This window comes from Pygocentrus nattereri, chromosome 16 (assembly GCF_015220715.1).
Source record: "Pygocentrus nattereri isolate fPygNat1 chromosome 16, fPygNat1.pri, whole genome shotgun sequence".
In the NCBI taxonomy this organism is placed as follows: Eukaryota; Metazoa; Chordata; class Actinopteri; order Characiformes; family Serrasalmidae; genus Pygocentrus; species Pygocentrus nattereri.
The window spans coordinates 16,077,475-16,098,728 of NC_051226.1; the positions used below are offsets into that span (position 1 = coordinate 16,077,475).

Here is a 21,254-nt window from a genome sequence, read left to right on the forward strand (position 1 = left end):
TTGTGTTTTTGCTCTTCCACATTCCTGTGTGGGCGATGCTGGTCCTGGACTTGAGGGCCTGTTATGTTCTACAAAATGCATCTGTGGTACTCGATGACCCTTTTCACTGATTTCCATCAGGTGAGCTCTATTCTCTGGTAATAGAGATTCTAATATTGTTTTTTTCACAGGCACAGAACTTTTATGAATGTGTGTTCCTTTAGTCAATTTAGGCTGATGCACACCCAAAGCCTGTGAATGCTCCTCATGTTCAAAGACAACAGGCATCCTCTGCTTTCTCTCATTTTGCTAAAAAACAGAAAACACTGTCAGGACAGCAAAAAGGAACTATAGTGATTTTTCTGGTTAACATCAATGCTTTACCTTAGTAAAAGAACCTTCACAGCTTCCACTTTTCTGTACTTCAGCTTCAGAGGGCTGTGCCTGATGGAGGCGATTTGAGCGTCTTGGTGTAGATTTCTCATCTGCAGGCAATCTGTCAGAAACAGACCTGAGCACAAACAAAAGGGAAAACAACAGCCTTTCAGTGCATGAGTTTTTGTGTTAATTTAAACACATGGTTAAATACTGCAAGCTGCATTGTTATGTAGAAAATATGCAATAGCAAGTCAAGACAAAGTTTATTTATCTAACACTTTTTACTAAAGGTGTTGTCACAAAGCAGCTTTACAGAAAGTGCAGGTAAAGTTCTCACGTGCAAGCCGAAAAAAACACCCAAAACACAAAAGAAAAAAAACTTGAGAGGGCAAACAATTCCTCCTCTGGTCAACACCAGATAGCAAAGCAAAGATAACAAGAGCAATATGAACAGATGATAAGATTGTACAATTTCACATAAAAAAACTGACTATAGGAGAAAGGAAAAGTCAGCCTGTCATTGGGCGCAAGTATTTCGATTATGATAACCATGATAAATGACTACTGGTAGAGGCCCATCAGAGTAACAACGAGAAATACATCCTGGAAAATAAACTTATTTACAATATTAGCATTAGCTTCTCAGTCTTTTTCCCAGAGCACGGCTCACGTAGTCCCCTCATATTGGATTAAACTCAGGTTAAAGGATTTAGCATTTCTTGCTTTATAAATAAACTTGGATTTGAACTGACATGACACAATTCTGCATAACAGTGCGGCTCGCAGTGCTTCACCAGGGTAACGTATATATTTAAATATCCACAGGCATTTCTTTCTTACCCATTCTTCTTTATGACAGGATGCTGTCCCAAATAAAACTTCTTCCGTGCTGAACTATTCATCACGTCAACCTGGCATCTAAAACTGCATCTATTTCTTTAGTAGCTAGCTGAAATGAAAGTTGTTTTCGAAACTCTTCTTTACACGAAAGCGAATTTTGGAAAAGACCAGCGTTTTACAACAGCTAGCTAAGCTAGTTCAGTGAAGAGCTGTGACCTTCTTTAGCTACATCAATCGCTACACTTATTTTCAGCATCATAATAAGCATTACAACTCAATCGCAAACCCAGTGGTTTGTTCGTATAAACATACAAATCTAAATGTTTAAAGTGGCTCTCAAAAAACAAACAAGACACCATTAAAAAGCCCGCCGCTGTTTCGTCTTGTCTGTCCGGGTAGTTACACATGCTCTGCTCAGATGGTTCCGAGTCCAGAACCTATAACTAGCTCTGACTAAACGGTCAAGTCCGAAGTGTGTGTTACCCGCATTAATCCTAACTAATTATTAGAAATATTAGAATTAATATAACATCAAATGTACCAGTAAGCAACTCTATTACTACTACTAAGCCCTCCCGGCCCTATGACCTGTTAGCCATATGACCAGTTATCGCCTTTCAGTCTTTTTACTCTACTAGATGTGGTCAGTACCAAATAACTTATTTCTATTAAAAAAGCAAGCACATTTTAGAACTATGTTTTGTTAACCATTCCGTATCTGTTATATTATCGTGTTCTGAACACTTCTGGGCTTTCTTGGTTCTTTATTTATCATTTTCTATTACTTTATTAATATATCTGACTATATGGTTCGGTTTTATATGAGACGAGGCTGAAGGAGGCGTACTGTACTCTTTTTATTCCAGTTTTCCGCTCCACCTTAAATGACGCTGCAGTTATACTCTGGTGTCTGCAGGTGGCGCGTTTACACGCTCTGAACTGAGAGAGATTAGACGAGCACACAGGGGCAGTTGGAACAGCGCTTTATAGCGGAGTCTGTCTCAGAGCGTCTGTCAAAGTCATGCTGTCTTATAGTCCAGCATCGGTTACAACTTAAAGAGTGAGTTCGTGCCGGTTTCCTATGGCCTTCCAATCCTATAAAATGCGGAATTATGAACAAAATTACAATAATATATTTTACAATGAAATGTTTGTAGGTTTTTTGTTTTGTTTTTGAACGTTGCACAACACAATACATGGGGATTGATTGTATTGTATTGTATACCTTAGCTTACCTCGTAATTGCTGTAGAAACGTCATCTAATAAATGACACCATACGATAAGGTGTGGAATCAGAGACACCATCGAATATGATGCTTTCTACTTATTTGCTTTGTTGGGACTTTGTGTTTATTGATTTGTCTAAAAATCTGTCAGATTTGATATACAACACCTCAATATGAAACTCCTGAAGAACTTACATTCAGTTCAATACATTTACGTTTACTGAATCAGAAGCCAGCTCCAGCCTTGTGGCAATGAGGACTTAGGCTTTAACATTCAATTCAAGATTCATTCGATTCAACAGCAGAACAGGCAGATACAAATTCTTACTTTGCTGTTCCTCCATTCACCAAATATAATCTTAATATAATCTTAGAAGAAAATAGAAAATAGAAGAATAACACTAAAAACAATAGTAAAAAAGTAGTTTTATGTGCAAAGTTGAAAGAAAAATGAAAGTTAAATGTGCATATGTGCAAGTATGTAGAGCAGCTGTTCATAAAACAGCTGACTGATTAATCAGCTCGCTGACCTGTATTTCTGCATGAATATGCTGAGCAAATTCCACTTCACCAGAATCAGCGTGCATCCACGCGCCAGCATAAGCGGATCAGTGTGCACATGCAGCTTCAGCTCCCGTCCGGCAGATGGCGATATAAACGCTTGCTGCATTAAATCCTCACTAACATAGAACAGAAGAAAGGTTCAGTAATGTTTTCCTTGTTTCTAACAGACGAACAAATCTTACGACAGCGTAGCTGGTCCGATAAGTTTAGCTGCATGTAGCTAATATACCTGTAAGACCGAGGTATTTCTGCGAATTCGTCCCGATAAAACGCGAAAGTGAGAGCAGTTCGTTAATGTGTTGTTGAGCGCTGAGGTTTTAGTAGCGTTGACTGTTTATGTAGGTCAGTGAAGTGAGTTTCCTTCCGAATGGGCTCTGAAAAGGTCCTGGTTAGCTGCACTGTAATCTCGCTTCAGGATACTCGTTTTGTGTATCCATGCTGTAAATTCTGTTTGTCCAGATCAACTGAAGAGTCCGATCTGAGGTAGGTCACGTTACTACGCTGTCTTTTCACCTACAGCTAAACCATTTAGCCCTTCAGCTGGCATGTTAACCCAGCCTTCTAAAGTTCAGAATGCTACTATGAAAGCTTACAGTAGCAGAATTAACCTATATGTGTGCATATCTAACATTTACCTGGTGAACTGTTTTTAAAACATTGTTTATATATTACACGCGTATTATACAGCGCAATAATATAGCCAAAATACAGCACCGTTTAAGGTGGACCCGGAAATTCGAGGAAGACGCTGTCGAATAGGAAACCACCTTCAACCTCCTGTTCAGAATCGTAGCATGTACTACATGAGGCCTAACAGAGAGCTAAGTTCAGTAGAAAGAGCAGTATTTCATTTCAGACCTTTTAATAGTTTAATAGTAAGTCAAGAGGTCTAACTTAATCAGCTCACTGATCTGCATTTCTGAAATCACAGTAAGTTTGATGGTGTTTACTAACAGTCTAAGCCACTGTTTTCAGCACTGAAATGCACAGTTGCATAGGGGTCGGCGATCTGGCAGAAGTATAACATCATGGAGACATTGCCCACAATATGTGATATGTGACATGATAATTTAACACACACTCAATCCAATCTAGTAGTGCTACTAATAAGTAAAATAGGTTTTATTCAAACTTAAACATCATCATCATCATCATCATCATCATCATCATCATCATCATCGACCACTAGTCCAGATAGGGTCACGGTAGCAGTTGAGAGAGCAGAGAATTCCAGGTGACACTATCCCCCGCAACTTCCTCCAGCTCATTCCTAGGGACCCCAAGCCGCTCCCAGGGCAACTTGGTGATACAATCCCTCCAGCGGGTCCTAGGACGACCCCGGGGTCTTGTCCCGGTAGGCCGTGCCTGGAACACCTCCACCGGGAGGCATCCAGGGGGCATCCGAACCACCTCATGCATTTATTGCCGGACAGTTGTGCTGTATGAAATGCTGAATGAAAGTCTTCTTCCATGGCCTCACCAAACTCCTCCCATGCCCTGGATTTTGCTCCTACCACTGTTGCAGCTGCCACCTTTTTAGCCTGTCTGCTGAATCGGGAGTCCTTCGGGACATCCAGTCCCTAAAGGCCTCTTTCTTCAGCTTGACGACCTCCCTCACCACTGGTGTCCACCAGGAGGTTCTTGGGTTACCGCCCTGACAGGCACCCACAAGCTTTTGGCCACAGCTACGCCTGGTAGCTTCCACAATGGAGGTTTTGAACAGGGTCCATTCAGACTCCATGTCCCCTACATCCATCCAGGTGGGAGTTGAAATCATTCTAAACAAGGGCCTCCGACAGTTGTTCCCAGCACACCCTCACTATTCGCTTGGGCCTGCTGGGTCTGACCATCAGTCTTCCCTGCCATCTGATCCAACTCACCACCAGATGGTGATCAGTTGACAGCTCAGCACCTCTCTTCACCCTAGTGTCCAGAAGAATATGGTCCCAAGTCAGATGAAACGACAACAAAGTCGATCATTGACTTTTGACCCATGTACCATGTACACTTATGAACATCCTTGTGTTTGAAATTGGTGTTCATTATGGACAATCCATGCCTGCACAAAAGTCCAATAACAATTCACCATTCGGGTTTAGATCAGGGCAGGGCCTTTCTTCCCAATCACGCCTCTCCAGGTCTCACGGTCATTGCCAACGTGAGCATTGAAGACTGTCGTATTGACAGTGGGAAACTTAAACATACTCTACTTAATTTAAGTCTATCTGAGTCTGTGTAACTAGACCAATTATGCTGTTTTTATAATGAAACAGTTCTTCAGTGTTAAGTACTGACGGTATGCACAACAGAAAAGCATAGTGTTGTAATTTATCGCAATAATGAATGCACACCTCTGTAAGTGCAGTGATTGAATCAGAAAAAAGAGGTTAGATGTGGAGCAATATTAATAGTGTGCATGTTGTCTTTTGCAGAAGCAAATGTGTCAAATGTGGCTTCACATGTGAAGTACAAAATGTAGACTACAGATACAGACTGTCACTTAAGGTGTCTCGAGGCAGAAATCTGTTTGGCTTGACAGTTTTTGGCGGTTGTCTAAATTCCTTCTTTGGAATTTCCGCTGGTGATTTGCAGAGGTATGGTTTTAGTCATTATTTCAGCAGTTAAAATGGTAAATATTTCTTACTTGAATTTTGCTGAGGTTTTGCTAGTATTTTATGATTTTTTTTTTTTCTTTCTTTTTTTTTTTTCTATAGGTTTGTTGAGTCTGAAAAACCAGAAGGCCCACAGAGTTTACAGCAGCTACTAACCAAAGCAGTGGAAGATTGTTTTATTGGAAAAAGCTTTGTTTTTGGATTTAAGGTGTGTTTGTCTGTTCTGCTAGGTTTTTTATAACATATATAAGACAGTGCTTTTCTATTAATTTGTCTGTGTTTTTGTCTTACAGCTTTCTGGTCTTGATACAGAGGGTTGCTTGCTCAGTGATTCAGTGGGTTCCAGTGCTGAATCTGCACAGTTTGTGGCTTGTCAAATCATTTCTCCAAATGGAGCTTTTTTAGGAATGACAGTTTTTGCTTACTTGCAAAGCCTCTTGCAGGCAAATTCCCACCCAAGTTGTTCTGCATCAAACAAAGCTATATGTCAGTCGCAGCAGGTAGATTCACTGGTCAACAGCTTTGAGTACACTTTGCCCTTATGTGTAACAGACTCAGAAGCCAGCAGTGGAGGACTTACACGGCTATGGCAGCCAACATCAGAAATGGATTCATGCTTCTCTCCAGAAAACCCAAAAGGACACAATTTACAACAGATCAGCGTGGGTGATGTCAGAGGCATTTCTTCACAATATGTGCATACACCATGGCCTGAACTTGAGCCAGGATGGCCTACAAAAGAGTTTTTATTGTCCCAGAGCCAAGAAGCTTGTGTAAAAAGTACCAGAAATACCAGATATGCTGAATCAAGAGGTGGCGCACATACCAGACATTCTAGCTTATGTGAGTTCTCATCCACATCATTTCCAGTAGCTAATAAATTAGACTCCCCAGTAGCCCTGACTAGTTCTGTTGCACATGAGAGCCTAGGCCCCGTGAACACTACGTCCTGTGGTCATCAGCCTAAAGTCTTTAATCACTGGTCTTCAGGAGAGTTAGCTGACACACAGTGCAATGCATCTAATTTTGAAAAATCACTTTTCAGCCACTATTTAAGTTTTGGTTTAGAAGATGCTCCTTTATCAGAAAGTCTAGGAAGTTTTGTCAGCATAGTGCCTCAAACTTCAAAGGCAGTTAATGTGAATATACTCAGACCTGCAAGTAGGTGCATTACACAAAGACAGCAAACCACACCCAAAAAAACAAATGATATTTTCACACCATTGCACAATATCACCAGTGTGATCGCTAACAGGAATGAAAGGTCACTGAAAAAAATGCTTCGAAAGAGAAAAATCCTCTCTTTATCTAAACCTTGTCTCCCTGGTACACCAAAAGTGTCACAGGGCCCTGAGGGCTGCGATATAAAGGACACTGTATTAAATAGCTTGACAAAGAGCCCTGTTAACATGGCCTTCAGGTTACAGTGTTACCAAAGAGACAAGAATGTCACACAAGTAAATAATGTAGTTTGTCCTAAAATTCAGAGTCAAGGCATGAAAGAGCAAGAAAGTCAAAGTCATCAGGATGCCTACAATTGCTCAGCAGACCTCTTTTACCAAAGCAGTGCAGACATGACTATACAAGATGTAACTAATAAGGCTGTCTCAGATCTTAAGGAAATCAAGAAAGACTGGCTCTTGAACGTGAACATATCTGAGCATGAGGTTTTCACCTCCTTCAATTTTGCTCCTTCTCTGCAGTCAACACCCATTGCTCATTCATATTATCGCCACTCAGATGGACAGAGGCATACGCTCAGCAGAAAATGTTCGGCGACACCATGTACCAAAAAAACAAAGACTCATACAACTAGTATGAGAGTCCTGGGAAACTACAATAATACTTCTCAAGAATCCAAGACAGTAATACCAGAATTTAATCGAATCCAGAGTTCAGATTTTGTGTCTGAGAATTCTGACTTTAGACATTCATCAGGTGCCTCTGAGGTACAAGGGGATGAAGAACATGACTCTGCTTTACCCACCAACACTAATGAATGGTCCAGAGACCTTTTTTCTAATTCATTCTAAGAGAATTCTACAGTGCAATTTACACTCTGTTAACCTCACTGGTGTATATATTTTTGTGTATAGAATTCTATGAAGTGAGATTGTAAATGAACAGCTATGACCAAAAGAAATCACTACTGATAAAATTTTCTTTGAAAAGAAAGAGCTTGTTCAGTGTTTATTTTGTAGTCTTCCAGTCACAAACTCTTGAGTTGTTTCCCAGTTATTAAAGTGTTTAAAATTGCAGTCACTTTTAAATCTACAGCTAGATGTTAAAATATGGTTTTAGATATATGGTTGTAGGTGATCACAAGAGTAAATATTTTGGTCCTGGATGTGCTTACCCCACAGTAACCCTTGTTATAAATTTAAAGGAATTTGAATAGTCAGTCATGGGACAAAACCCAGTTCCATGTTTTGCTTGCAAATGTGATTTTGTACCATAGGCAAATGACTGGGGGCAAAAAGCCATAATCATTTTCTAAAACACATTCCTGAAAGTAAATATGCTTTGATAATGTGATTATTATAAATCACATTATCAAAACACATATTTACAAATTAAGAAATAATAAATGTGATTATTATATTTTTTTTTTTAATGTTTGCCATAAAATCTGTTATCATCTTGAGCTTAACTTGAAAACTTTGAAGCAATGCAGTTGTTACATTTATACATTTAGAAATAATTTTTCTCAAAAGCCTGTATTTACTGGCACTATTGAAATAAATTCTCTTGTACCAAGTATCATGGAAGTATTGGCAGAACTAAACAGGAGAAGTTAGACTTGCAGAAATGGCACAGAGTAGTTGTTCCCTGCTGTTAGTGGATCCCAATTGAAAATGCATAATGATCATTTTGACTGGGAAAGATCAGAACATAAACCACTAACTGGAGAGGAGTCTGAGACAACCAACAGTATATAGACTTATATAAACTTGCGTGTATTACCTGTGGTTCAGTGCAGAATACTGAATAGAATAGAGATTAGGATTTTTTTTATGACAGCCATAACAAGATAAACATAAAACAAGCAGATATGTGTGGGGGAAAAGGTCTTATGTTTGTAGAAATGTCAATTTTACATTATAATAGGCTGGAAATACTTTTGAAATTGTCTAAGATTAAGAAAAGTACACATCATTAGCTTGACAATAGAGTAGCCTGTTTGATTAATGGTTTGGCATGTTAGTTTTAGGTTATGTGTTCAACCAGCATTATTGCACTTGGTTCATTTCGCTGTGGACTCTGATTGGAGGGGTGTATGTGTGTATATGTTCATTCTTGTCGAATATCTAGTGATTACAGTAAAACATCAACAGAATAGAATTGTATTACACATTTTCCAGTTATTGTGGTGTCATAGTTTGGTGATAAAGAACCGCTTGTAGTTGTCAGTAATGTAAGAGGACATTATTCAGTCTGAATTAAGCCAAAGCTACAATCTCCTTGTTTAAATGAACATTGCACACAGCAGTGTATGATTCATCGGGCTGTGCAGGGCTTGAAAGCTTGCTTATGCCGTGACTCAGACTGCTTATGTCTTCAAAACGCTTACGCAACCCAAACGTAGCCAATCACAGCGCGGTGACGTACTGATCGCCCCAAACCGTTTTTTTCATGACGCACACATCTGTTGAAGGAGGACGGACATTTTCTAGCGCCTCGTAGAAACCAACATTTCGGAGGAAAAAGTCGAGCGTTGTCGTGGGAGAAGCGCCTTTAAAGAAAAAAGAAGAAAAATGACCGACGTTTAAATGGACTGTGTCAGAGTTTGTACCCGTTTATTCTAGACGTCAGGTGGAAACCAGCTTCACAAAGCCGACTCAAAGATGTCGGACGAGGCTGCGAGGAAGGAAGCCTGCCGAGAGTACCAGTCGTCTCTGGAAGACTTGACTTTCAACAGCAAACCACACATCAACATGCTGACCATCCTAGCCGAAGAGAATCTACAGTTCACCAAGGATATCGTCGCAATAATTGAAGCGCAAATTGCCAAGGTTTTTATGAAAATATTTTTTTTTGTTGTTGTTTGTTTTGTTTCAGCCATATTGTCCTCGTTGTTAGCTGTTAGCTAAGCAGCCACGCACGGTCAGCTAATCGTGTCTTTTTAGGCCTTGACCACGGCGGGCGGCCAGCCAGCAGCCCAGCACTACAGCACGATGTGTAGGCTGAGATTAGCCATCTAAACCCGACAACTGAAACGATCTTTTAGTTATTAGCTAACTGTTAGAATGAACAATGTCTGCTAAGATATTTTTGGCTGATTGGTTCAGAACAAGCTGTTAGGTAACAGGCTAGCTAGTTAGCTTAAAAGCTTTTATTTTATCTTTTTAAATTCTCATTCACTCGTTTTATTGATGCATCGCGTTAAGTATTTGTACGGCAGTGTACTGAGGTGCATCAAAACTCGTATTATCTGTCACATATGTAATATTTATCCGTATTTGTTCGTAAAACCCAAGCCCATGAATTAGCGTGTCACCTTAGCACGCTAGTTGGCTATTTGAACGTTGGGTCGCTAACGTTACATCGTGTTGCCCAGTCGCGAACACTGCGTAGATCTCATTACATGCTACGCAAACCGCTTTGCTTAAGTTATTCCTGTTTACCAGCGGCTTTAAGTAATTTTGACGAATAAATGTTATCTTTCTGCCCTGGTTGTTGGTACATATTGCCTATCTGCGCGATTAGTGGCAAACGTTGGCTGGCTGCATGGCCTAAGATGGTCAGGCCTTCATAGAAGTGCCGCCGTTATCTCTTACATAATTATTTTGGCCATATGGCGGGTTAGTTAGTCGTTGTGCTCTAATATTAGTCTGGGTTACGTTTGCGAGTTTATTAATAGAATTAATTTAATATTGGTAACTAGTAACTGTGCTGGATAATGGTGAGCAGAGGCATGGTAGTCAAATAACTTGGCTACTTTTGCTCCAAGCTGCCTCTCACTGTAGGGACGTTACCTAACTGTAATTATGAAATGTTTTAAGGCCCTTTCTGACTTGATAAGTGATAAAAAAAATTAAAGTACTTAATGTTAAGTAATGTAAAGATGTGGCTTAAAAAAATCAAATTTGGTATGTGAGATGAGTCTTGAAGTCCACCCTTTGGTGGTCCATGAAAGTGAGGAGATCTAGCTATGTGGGCCATTTGTCTTTTTGTATTTACAAATAAAGGCTTCTTGGCGTGTTTAGATTGCTGAGTAATTTTCCTATATTGATTTCATTGTTGTTGAATGGTATATAAATGTGACAATAAACTATATGAAATGTGCTTTTGTCTTTCTTTACCAGTGTAATTTTTTGTGGAAACACTTTGCTGTAATTTTCAGTTTGTTTATGATCAGTGGTCCTATCACTTTAATGGTCAAACTTTGCCTCATCTGTGTAACATTTAGTGTCTTAGATTAATCTAAAACGTTAATTGTCCTCTTGAATCAGGGTATGTATCATTCCATTTTGGTCTGAGTGAAAAATGGTTGCATCTCCTAAAATTTCCTGAGTTACAAGGCAAATAACCAGTAAGCAGACCTAGGTTAAAAGTGCAATGGACTTTTATTTTTTTAATTTTTTTTTTTATCATTTTAAATTGTTAAAAGCTCACTGTTGCATTGATGGATTGGTGACTAAAATAACGTCAAGTTTGACCATGTCCATTCAGACACATTAAAATGGGGAAAAAAATCTTGCCTTTTCTCCCTGTATTTCCTTAAAAGACCTTCCTCTTAAAGAGCACTACTTAAATTTTTTAATGACTTTACTAATAACTAATAAAAGCCAACAATGTGGACATCCATTCGGCATATTTCTTCTTTGGAATACCATCGCTGAAGACTAATCCTTGGAGGGGTTTTCCACAGTGGAGTATATATTTTTTCTTTTTCTGTTTTGAACCAATACATGGGGATTGAGTTGCCATGTATTCATGTGAACATGTTCTCTCCCCACTGGATTTCTACTTTTTATTTTTCCCCTAAAATGGAGTGTTTTTTTTTTTTTTTTTTTTTTTTTTTTTTTTTTTTTTTAAATGTAAAGGACTTCAGAAGAAAACAGAATTAACCTAAAGAAGCCTGCATCTTTTTTTTTTTTTTTTTTTTTTTTGTCCTTTTTGGGTTTTTTCCACACAGCCAAGTTCAACTTTTTTTTTTAATCACCAATGGATGAAGGACGCACACTAAAATGGATTATCACATTGTAACTGTACATTTCTCTCATGTTGTGCACTAAACTTGTCAGTTTTCTATCACTGTAGGCACCTCCTGCTGAGAAGCTTCCTGTTTTGTACTTAGTGGATTCCATAGTGAAGAATGTTGGAGGAGAGTACCTTGAAGTGTTTGCTAAAAACCTTGTCACTTCCTTTATATGTGTTTTTGAGAAGGTACAATTCCTTTTTTATCTGCCCATGATACATTTTGGTAATAATTAAAGTTAATGCACTTTCATGTTTTGTCTAATTAACATGTTAAACAGTCCATTAAGTAATGTTGAAGTGGTGAAGGTTAACAACGGCCTTATTATTGGTTACGGAGACGTATAGTAAAATGAAATGTACCATTTTTAAATTATGGTAATGTATTCAAGTATTTGGTTGCCTTTTTCTGCTAGAAATAGTCAGACGTTTTCTTTCTTCCTTTTGCCTTGCCCTAGGTGGATGAGAACACTAGAAAAAGTCTCTTCAAATTGCGTTCCACCTGGGATGAAATTTTCCCCTTGAAGAAGCTGTATTCGTTAGATGTTCGTGTGAATGCTCTTGATCCTGCTTGGCCTATTAAGCCTTTGCCACCAAATGTGAATGCCAGTATCCATGTCAATCCCAAATTTTTAAAGCCAGTAAGCATGCAAAAAATGGTTTTACTTCTGAATTTTTATCTGCATGGGAGAACAGTTAATCACAATGTCAAAAAAAACAATGTTCTCTCTTTGCGTAGACTGAAGAAGTAGCAACTGCAAGGGTCATTACACCACAGCCTCAGGTTCATCCCACAGTGGTTGAGAAGAGCTTGACACAAGAACAGATAATAAGGCAACAGTTGCTTGCTAAGCAAAAGCAATTGCTAGAGCTTCAGCAGAAGAAGATAGAACTTGAGCTTGAACAAACAAAAGCCCAACTGGTAAGTTCAACTGTGGTATTTTTTTTGAGTACTTGGTGTTACAAATTGGTTTTAAAATGGCACACCTACTAAACTTTGTTTCTGAGGTGGTCTGAGATGAGCCCATGGTGAATCTTAGAAGTGGCATATGTTTACTGTGGTTTTTAGAATAGAACTTTTTTATATGCACCTGTTTTGTGTGTGTGTGGGGGGGGGGGGGGGTTCTTCTGCACCTGATATGCAGTTCAGTGTTGTCTGTTAACGTCAGTCCTTGTGCTTTGCAGCTGATTTAAGAAGTTGTGTAAAAGTGGGGATTTTTCAATCTCAGTTCTACTTTATTTTTTAACTCGTGCACCTGCAAACCTTAAAAATGAGTTATACATACATGTGTTTTTTTTTTTTTGTTTTTTTTTTTTTAATCTCTCTTCAAGGCTGCCAGTACGAACCACCCACCTGCCAGTGCTCAGGTCCAGTTTGATCCTGTTCCAGTTGGCAGTCAGCCAGGTCCAACATCATACAACAAATCATGGCCTTCAGCAGCAGCAGACAAGATGTCAACCAGAGATCCAAGATTAAACAGAGCTACTACTACATCGATAAATACAAAGGAACAAGCGACATACAAGAAAGAGACCCAAAACACAGCAAGTGTTAATGCAGTTGAAAAAAGACCTGTATCCACAGAAAGACCAAGTAAGCTAATGAGGATACCGAAAAAAGATACCTCTGCAACTGAGGAAAAAGCAAAATCCAAATCAGTGTCACCATCAAGCAAAGGCATCCTAAATAAAAATAAAGATTTTGAACTCGAACACACAAAGACATCTGATGTTAATAAAAAAGACCCAAGGTTGCGGAAGCAGATCCATGAAAAGGCTGACCCGAAAGAGGATGACATGAAGGAGAAGAAAAGATCTGAGAAAAAAGAAAGAGATGACTCTCTTAAAGGCACTGAACAGCAGAGATCCGCAAACTCAAGAGGCAAACTTGTAAATGGGTCTCTGAATAAGCATGAAAGACTTGAGACTTTTCAGAAACAAGAGATTAAAGTGAATAAAGCTAATCTCAGAAAAAGGTCTCGGTCCAGATCTCGTTCACCAGCTGCACACTCTCCCAAAAGAAAAGAGAGGAGATCTCCAAAGCGAAGAGCAAGGAGCATCACTCCACCTTCAAAATTTGGAAAGGGTAGGCAGTTGAGCAAACATCTACACAGTGAAGACGCTGTCCAACAATCAAATGTCAGAGAGGACCGAAATACACCTAAGAAGAGTATTGCTGAACAAAGGCGGTTAAAAAGACCACTTGAGCACAGAGAGGGGCAGACGCAGAGGGCATCACCTGCAGAGCATAAGAGTACAAAAGATGGCAAGAAATGGAGGAGTGGATGGGAAGAAAATAAACTGTAAGTAGTAATCTAGTCATTATATTATTTATTTATTTATTGATGTGTGAATGTATATTTATTTTTATGCCCATGTCCTGGACAATGTACATTTAATTAGATTAAATGCACCATTGGTAGCAAGCTGGCTAATTTTCTAGTTCTGAGCCAGAAATATAATTTTTCTGATAATGTCTTAACACTGAAGTAGAATATACATAGTAATGTAGAGGCATAAATGTTTGTGCATTTTTTTATTTATTTATTTGTTTTATTCTTTTTTATTCATAGTCTTAAACAACCTGAGCCAGATCATTTGCATGGCAAACCTGGGCCTCCAAGGCATAAAACTTGGAGCAATCAAAGACCTGCCACACCACGAACTCAAAAACAGCACCGGCTAAGTGTTGATGCCAACTTGCAAATACCAGAAGTGCTTAATTCTGCCAACAAAAGAGATCTTTTACGAAAGGTATTGCAGTTCATTCATTGCAGTTAATTTACCTGGTCTCCTTTTTGCTTTTTTTTTTTTCCTTAAGGAAATTTGTTGAAACATTTGTCAGAATGTTTTCCTTTTCTTTTATGAATGTGGACATGCCAACTGCTACCATGCCTTACCAAAACAATGCAAATTTGTAGGAGAAATAGAGCAGTGTGTCACTTTATGTAGTGCGCTCTTTGTTACCTTCCTTTTTTTTCTGTTATGCTCACCTGTTTGCCCTTTAGATGTCATGTTTGATTTGCTTTACATTTAAGTATTGAAAATTTCTTCATGCTAGAAGTTTGTTTATTTGTTGGGCACTTTCAATGAAAATTGCACTCGTACAAACATCCATGAGGTATACATTATATGCTAGATGCAGTAATTGTTATAAAACATTTTAAAATACAGTTTAAAACAATTGTTTTGTGAAATGATAGGTTTGATTGATTTTTCCCTTCATGTACCTGTAGCTCTGAGATCACATTTTGAAACACAGGTGCTAGGTTAAGTTGTAAAAAAGCATATAAAAGAACAAAGTATATTCTGAAAGATTCAAGTAACCAGTGCAGTGAAAAGTGAACTTTCTTTATTTTGTTAGGTACTTGAAAAATTGCTTGTGTATGCATCAGAAAATACTGTAAATAATATTACAACCCCCCCCCCCTCATCCACGCACACATTAGGCTAGCCAGAGATTGGCTGATGGAGAGCTATCACACGATGACTTCCTCAATGTGGCCCATCAAATCAAGCAGCTTTTTCAATATCAAGAAGAAAGACAGCGCTCTGATTCATGGGAGGGTTCAAGTGATGATGGTTCATACACATCAAAAAGACCATCTCATGGACAGATGTCTGATGCTGAGCTTTCTTACTTTGAGCACAAATCTAAGCTAAGAAGAACCCAGCTGCAGCGTCCAGGTAAAGCTTTCTATTTTTTATAGAAATCAAAAGATTTTATATTAACTAATTAACTGAAATGCTGACTGTATTACCTGGGAGATTTCTGTGGTACTGACACTAATTGTAATTGATGCTTCAATTTAGAAAAGTGCATTTTATAATTGTATACCTTTCTAATTTTTGACACACATTTTATATTAATTACAGTTCACCAGAACCCACCTCTGAGTGAGAACATGCTTCATCACAGGCCACAACTTGAGGAAGAAGATCCACTCAGCGAGACCTCAGATGCACACAAAAAGGGCAGCGATAATCTTAAACCATTCTCGGGGCATGATGATCCTAGAAGGAATGACAGACCACCATCACGAACAGGACCTGTTATCAGAAGTTCCCAAAGTCCAGTAAACTGTGATGGAATCTCTGGGAAATCTCCTGCTGTGCCATTTGAAGGGTCATCACCACCCATGGAAATGGAGCCGTTTGATGATGGAGAGATCAGTCCCAGGTTTGAAAGTCCTAACAGCGTTCACTCTGGCACAGGACCAGACAGTGAAGGTCCACTAAGTTTAGAAACTCCTTTAAGGCATGATATGATCTCAGGACCAGGAAGAAGTGGGCGAACCCATGTTGAATCTCCTGGGCACACACCGCCTCACTCTTCTGAAGGGCCGAACACACAGGCAAATATTCTAAGGCATGATGGAATGACCATCCCACCACGATTTGATGGACACACGAGTTCCCATTCTTCGTTTGAAGGGCCACATGGCCATATGGTACAGCCAAGAGCCGATGGTCTTTGTAGACCTCATCCTCCTGGAAGATATGAGGGAAATACAGGTCCAGGAAGATATGATGGACCTGGTGGTCATGTTCCCTCTAGGTACGATGGACTTGGTCGGTATGACACCCATGCACCAAACAGGTTTGAAAGACCCCCACTGTTGAAAGGCCCTGGAAGGTATGATAACCAGCCTGTGCCCCATGGACCAGGGAGATATGGGGAGCCTCATGGTGTCGGACGATTTGATGGACCTGCAACCAGTCATTTTGATGGTCCAGTGGGACATCAAGGTCCTGTAAGATTTGATGGTCCAGGACCAATACGTTTTGATAATCCAGCACAGCCAAATAGATTTGATGGCCCCACAAGGTTTGAAAGTCCTCACATACCAACAGGCCCACCTGGAGGATTTGATGGCCCAATGAGGTATCCTGCTGGGCCAAGTAATTTTGAGGGGCGGAGACTTGAAGGGCCAGGAAATCAGACTGGCATAATGCGCTTTGACACTCCAGTACAACCAACACCCATGAGATTTGATGGGCAGCCTCCTGGCATGACAAGATTTGACACACCACAGGGTCCTCCAAGATACCGTGGACCTCCAAATATGCAAAATGCTTTGAGACCACAAGGGCAGACAATGTTTGATCAACCACAGGGTCAAGGCCCAGTATTAAATCAGAGTGTCCCACCACCTAATTTCAACATGGCACCACCAAACGCTTTTGGTGGGCAACCACAACCATTTCACATCCAACAAAATGTCTCACAGGCATCAAACTTTAATGTACCAGGCTCCACACCTTCAGGATTTCAGAATTCATACAGGCCAGTTGCTCCGTTTACTGCTACTGGAAACCCCACTCAGCCTGTGAGTAACCTCAAAAATAATAGTCAGAGCCTTGGAGTCCCTGTTATGTTGAATGCACATACTTTTGACTGACTGTCTTGAAGTTAAGTGTCTTTCTTCTTCTGTTTTTAGATGGCCATGTTGCCCGCTCCTACTCAGACCTTCATACAACAAAACCCAGTGCCTTTTAATCCTCCCAGTAAGATATATTGGTCATGATGCATTATTGAATGCACTGTTTTTTGGCACCTTAAATTTAAGTAATTTTATGGCAAGCTGTAAAAAAGTTTTAAAATTTGTGTTTTACTTATCAGTTTCCCAGTTTGTGCAGCCTGAGAGTCATCTGGGCCAAATGGATGTTAATGATCTTCTGGCTAAACTGATATCCAGTGGAATTATCAAGCCCACACAAGCAGACTCAAGCAGTGGCAAGTGTCTCATTCTCTGTTTTGTTCTTATCCATTGTTTGCACTGAATTATGCTTCATATATTTGCTTTCATTTCAGAATCCACAACAGCACCGCAGTCTCAAAGTGTACCAGAAGAGGAGGAACCAGAGGAAGAGGAACAAGAGGAAGATGATAACCTCCCTGATCTGACTAGCTTTGCTTTAGATGACATGAAACAGTATGTTAATTTGTTCAGTATTGTTTTTAAATGTGATTATAATGCACAAAACTGACAGGAATTACTAATACCAATGCAGAATTAAAGAATGTAATTTCTGCTTCACTTTACAGGAGACATGAATGTGTCATCATTAAACTGTACACTGGAATCCAGTGCTATTCCTGTGGGATGCGCTTTACTGCTTCCCAGACTGATGTTTATGCAGATCACTTGGATTGGCACTACAGACAAAATCGTTCTGAGAAAGATATCAGTAAGAAAGTGACACATCGGCGTTGGTACTACAGTCTGACGGTGAGCATAGCACAAACACCTATTATTTATTCTTCATTCAGATTTTTTTCCCATTATTAAGAAGTAACTTCACTGACCACTTGACTTAAAGAAGATTTGATTGTTTTTAGGACTGGATTGAATTTGAAGAAATTGCTGATCTTGAGGAAAGGGCAAAAAGTCAGTTCTTTGAAAAAGTGAATGAAGAAGTTGTACAGAAAACCCAGGAAGCAGCAAAAGAGAGGGAATTCCAGAGTGTTAAGGCTGCCCCAGATGTTGTTGATGAAGTAAGTCTGAATTAAAGTCTTTATTTGTCAAAGTTAAATGATAAGACAAAATGTTGAGAGTGAACTGTGATGCAGATTGGGCAACTGTTTTGAAAACTGAATGACATCGTCTAAACATCATCTTGGTCTGTGTTTGCCTTTAGTCCTGTGAGATATGCCAGGAGCAGTTTGAGATGTACTGGGAGGAAGAAGAGGAGGAATGGCACCTGAAAAATGCCATGAGAGTTGATGGGAAGGTATGAAATTAAATTAGCATGTCAAATACTTTTTTCATTAGCTCTTATGTGTTAGAAATGACACCAGAGTGATGATTCTTTTTTTCTTTCTTTCTTTAGACATATCACCCTTCATGTTATGAAGACTACAAAAATGTAAGTGTTTATTTGAGATTTGATTCACTGTCCCAAGTACATGCTTAATGGTATTATGATTTGGTGTTACATTACTACCTTCTGCTTTTAGTAGTCAGTACGTCTTTCAAGCTCTCAATCTTTGTAGAGATGTGTGGCTGAATATTGGTATAGCAACTTTTACGGAAATGTCTTATTCAATGTTCAAGAAAAACAAAAAAAAAAAACACGTTTTCAATTAAGAGATCAGTAAAAAAAAATAGATTTGACTTTTTTTACACTTAACATAATCAGGAGAACTGGATGTGGATCTTTTTTCCCCATTCCTGAATTGGCAAAAGGCACAGAGATATTAGGTCTGAGCTTGTGGTTTGTGGAAATATAAATAAAACGAATGTAAGGTGAGAGCCTTCATTCTCCCCTGTTTTGTTTTATCAAAGTTTGTTTAATGTAGCTTCACAAGTTAGCATGACTAGTGGGCTAAAGGGGTGCTTATCTTCAGTTAAAGATTTGCCTGCTCTGTCAGGTTTATAAGGTTTTGTGTGTTAAGATATGTTTGAGCACAGAAATGACTAAACTGCTGTAGAGCTGAGCAATGTGAGTGTTTATCAGTGTCAGTATGTTACCCTGTGCTTTGCAAGCATATCGTGGATATCAGTATTTGCACTTTGCAGTGGTGTTTGATTACAAAGAGAGCTTTAGTCCTGTTAAATTGGATTTAGTGCAGCACATCATATGGAAATGTTGAATGCAAATTATTGTATTCATAGTTTTTGATAGTATTTTTAAAATGTTAAAATTTAATTCTTTCTGTTCCACCTCAGAAATGGTCAGAAAAATCTCAGTACATTGTGTATTGTGATTACATTTTTGCCATAACACCAACTTCAAATTCAGTTTTAGCAGATTACATTGTGTCTGTATCAAATGGCCATTTGTATGCACCAAGTTTAACCTCAATTTTAATGACTAGAGGGTCATTAAAGGTGGGGGGGGCTTTTGGTGTTGTATCCTTTATTCAAAGCCTCTTTATAACTTGTTTTTTCTTTTTCTTTTTGTCTTTTATTTAAACCAACACACCATAGACATCTTCCTTTGTGGATTGCACGCCATCGCCCAATAAGATGCTCACTGAAAACCCTTTAAATGTTTTCTTAAAACAAGAAAGGGAAGGTGAGGCATCATGCTCCAGTATTAAAGAAGAGCCAGCTGAGGAAAACATGGATACCGTAACGGTAAAAGAGGAGGTTCAGGTGAAGTTGGAAGGAGAGTCACAAACAACTAGTGCAATTATTTTTTAAACAGTGCTGCTTTAACACCTCCTCATTTTGTGGTTACTTAAGTTGTGCTTTGAGGAAAAATATTTTTATACAGAACAGCACTGAGGCAGGGTCCTCAGCCATGCATACAATAAATACATTTTTGTATTTGCAATTGCCTGCTTATTCCAGGTGTTTTTTGCTGAATGCCCTTTGAGATGTATGATGGGGGAAAATGTGTGTACAGCTTAATTTATAAATAAAGAAATATTTTTGGTATTCTTTGTGTAATATTGATAAACAAGGCTTTGGATTTAAATCCTCCCAAAAATTTTCTTTTCTTCAATGAGACATTTGTACAGGTTTTTTTTTTGTTTGAGGAATGGACACCAACTAAATAATTTATAAAAGGAACACATTGGTTTTTCAACAATGCCTCATTTCAGTAGAGCGAAGTTCCTTCAAGGCAGAGGGTTTAATTTATTAATGATAGAATTTACTAAGGATGAGGAATAATCTTACTTTTGCTTCCTGAATCTTAAGTGTGTAAATACATGTCAAAAACCCACTGCATTTACTAATGTTTTGTTCTAATTAATAAAATGTTAAGTTTAAAACAAACTTTTTTTCCAGAGGTTTAAAGGGCAGTTTGCTTGAGATACTGAATATTCAATAAAATGAAAGTTAAAAAAAAAAGTGTCTTTGTGTGAAAAGTGTTTACTGTGTGCTGTTTGAACATGTTTCACCTTTTATTCTGAATAAAGAGTCGATGTTATTGATAAACATCTTGTCTGAATTTTATTTCAGCACAACACTCAAATATGAGCAGCATCCCCTCATAGGTTGTGAAGAACCACTACATTTACAGGATGTGTCCACCCCCAAAATTCTTTTGACTCTGCTCTTTGGCCTTGATGTACTTAGTGGCATTGATTTAGTAAATGGATCTCAGATGAAACCTTAAGGAAGTATTATACATATCGCTGTTTTTGGATTTTAAAAAAGTCCATCTTGTCTTTCAGTTTTTGACTCTAGTGTGCGTAAATTTCATGGTGAATGGACAAAATGAAGTTACCCAAAATTACTTGGAAAGATGTCTGACTCCACTGACTCACATTAAAAGTAAAACGTATTTTTTCCTTCTGTAAAGTTACTGTTTTGGAGATAGGAGGTTTTCTCCCGACAATATTGATGTGCTCTGTGCTGTACAGCCACTTGATAAGATGTCTGATCATGCTCTGTTGCCAGTACTTCTGAAAATCTACATGAAATTCATTGGCTCTGAGCACCATCTACTGGATGAAACGCTCTTAACAAAGTGATTTAACAGCATATCAGTCCAGCA

At 38.8% G+C, this 21,254-nt stretch overlaps 2 protein-coding genes across 3 annotated transcripts; both read left to right on the forward strand.

The window, feature by feature from the left end:
- The first annotated feature begins 3,117 nt into the window (after positions 1-3,117).
- Positions 3,118-7,775, forward strand: ddias (DNA damage-induced apoptosis suppressor). Of its 2 annotated transcripts, XM_017719874.2 has the most exons (4): positions 3,118-3,471; positions 5,421-5,582; positions 5,703-5,808; positions 5,894-7,775. In XM_017719874.2, exons 1-4 carry the CDS (start codon positions 3,356-3,358, stop codon positions 7,631-7,633), a joined length of 2,124 nt encoding a protein of 707 aa, XP_017575363.1. In that variant the 5' UTR covers positions 3,118-3,355; the 3' UTR covers positions 7,634-7,775. The 2 variants fall into 2 exon arrangements, with proteins under 2 accessions (XP_017575363.1, XP_017575364.1); XM_017719875.2 differs by lacking the exon at positions 5,421-5,582.
- Positions 7,776-9,230: 1,455 nt separating this feature from the next.
- pcf11 (PCF11 cleavage and polyadenylation factor subunit) lies at positions 9,231-20,692 on the forward strand. The gene is made up of 16 exons (XM_017719873.2): positions 9,231-9,613; positions 11,865-11,990; positions 12,260-12,442; positions 12,541-12,723; positions 13,134-14,104; positions 14,375-14,555; positions 15,251-15,488; positions 15,678-17,131; positions 17,243-17,309; positions 17,425-17,538; positions 17,617-17,737; positions 17,851-18,034; positions 18,145-18,300; positions 18,444-18,536; positions 18,636-18,671; positions 19,736-20,692. Exons 1-16 carry the CDS (start codon positions 9,446-9,448, stop codon positions 19,949-19,951), a joined length of 4,491 nt encoding a protein of 1,496 aa, XP_017575362.2. The 5' UTR covers positions 9,231-9,445; the 3' UTR covers positions 19,952-20,692.
- The last annotated feature ends 562 nt before the right edge of the window (positions 20,693-21,254 follow it).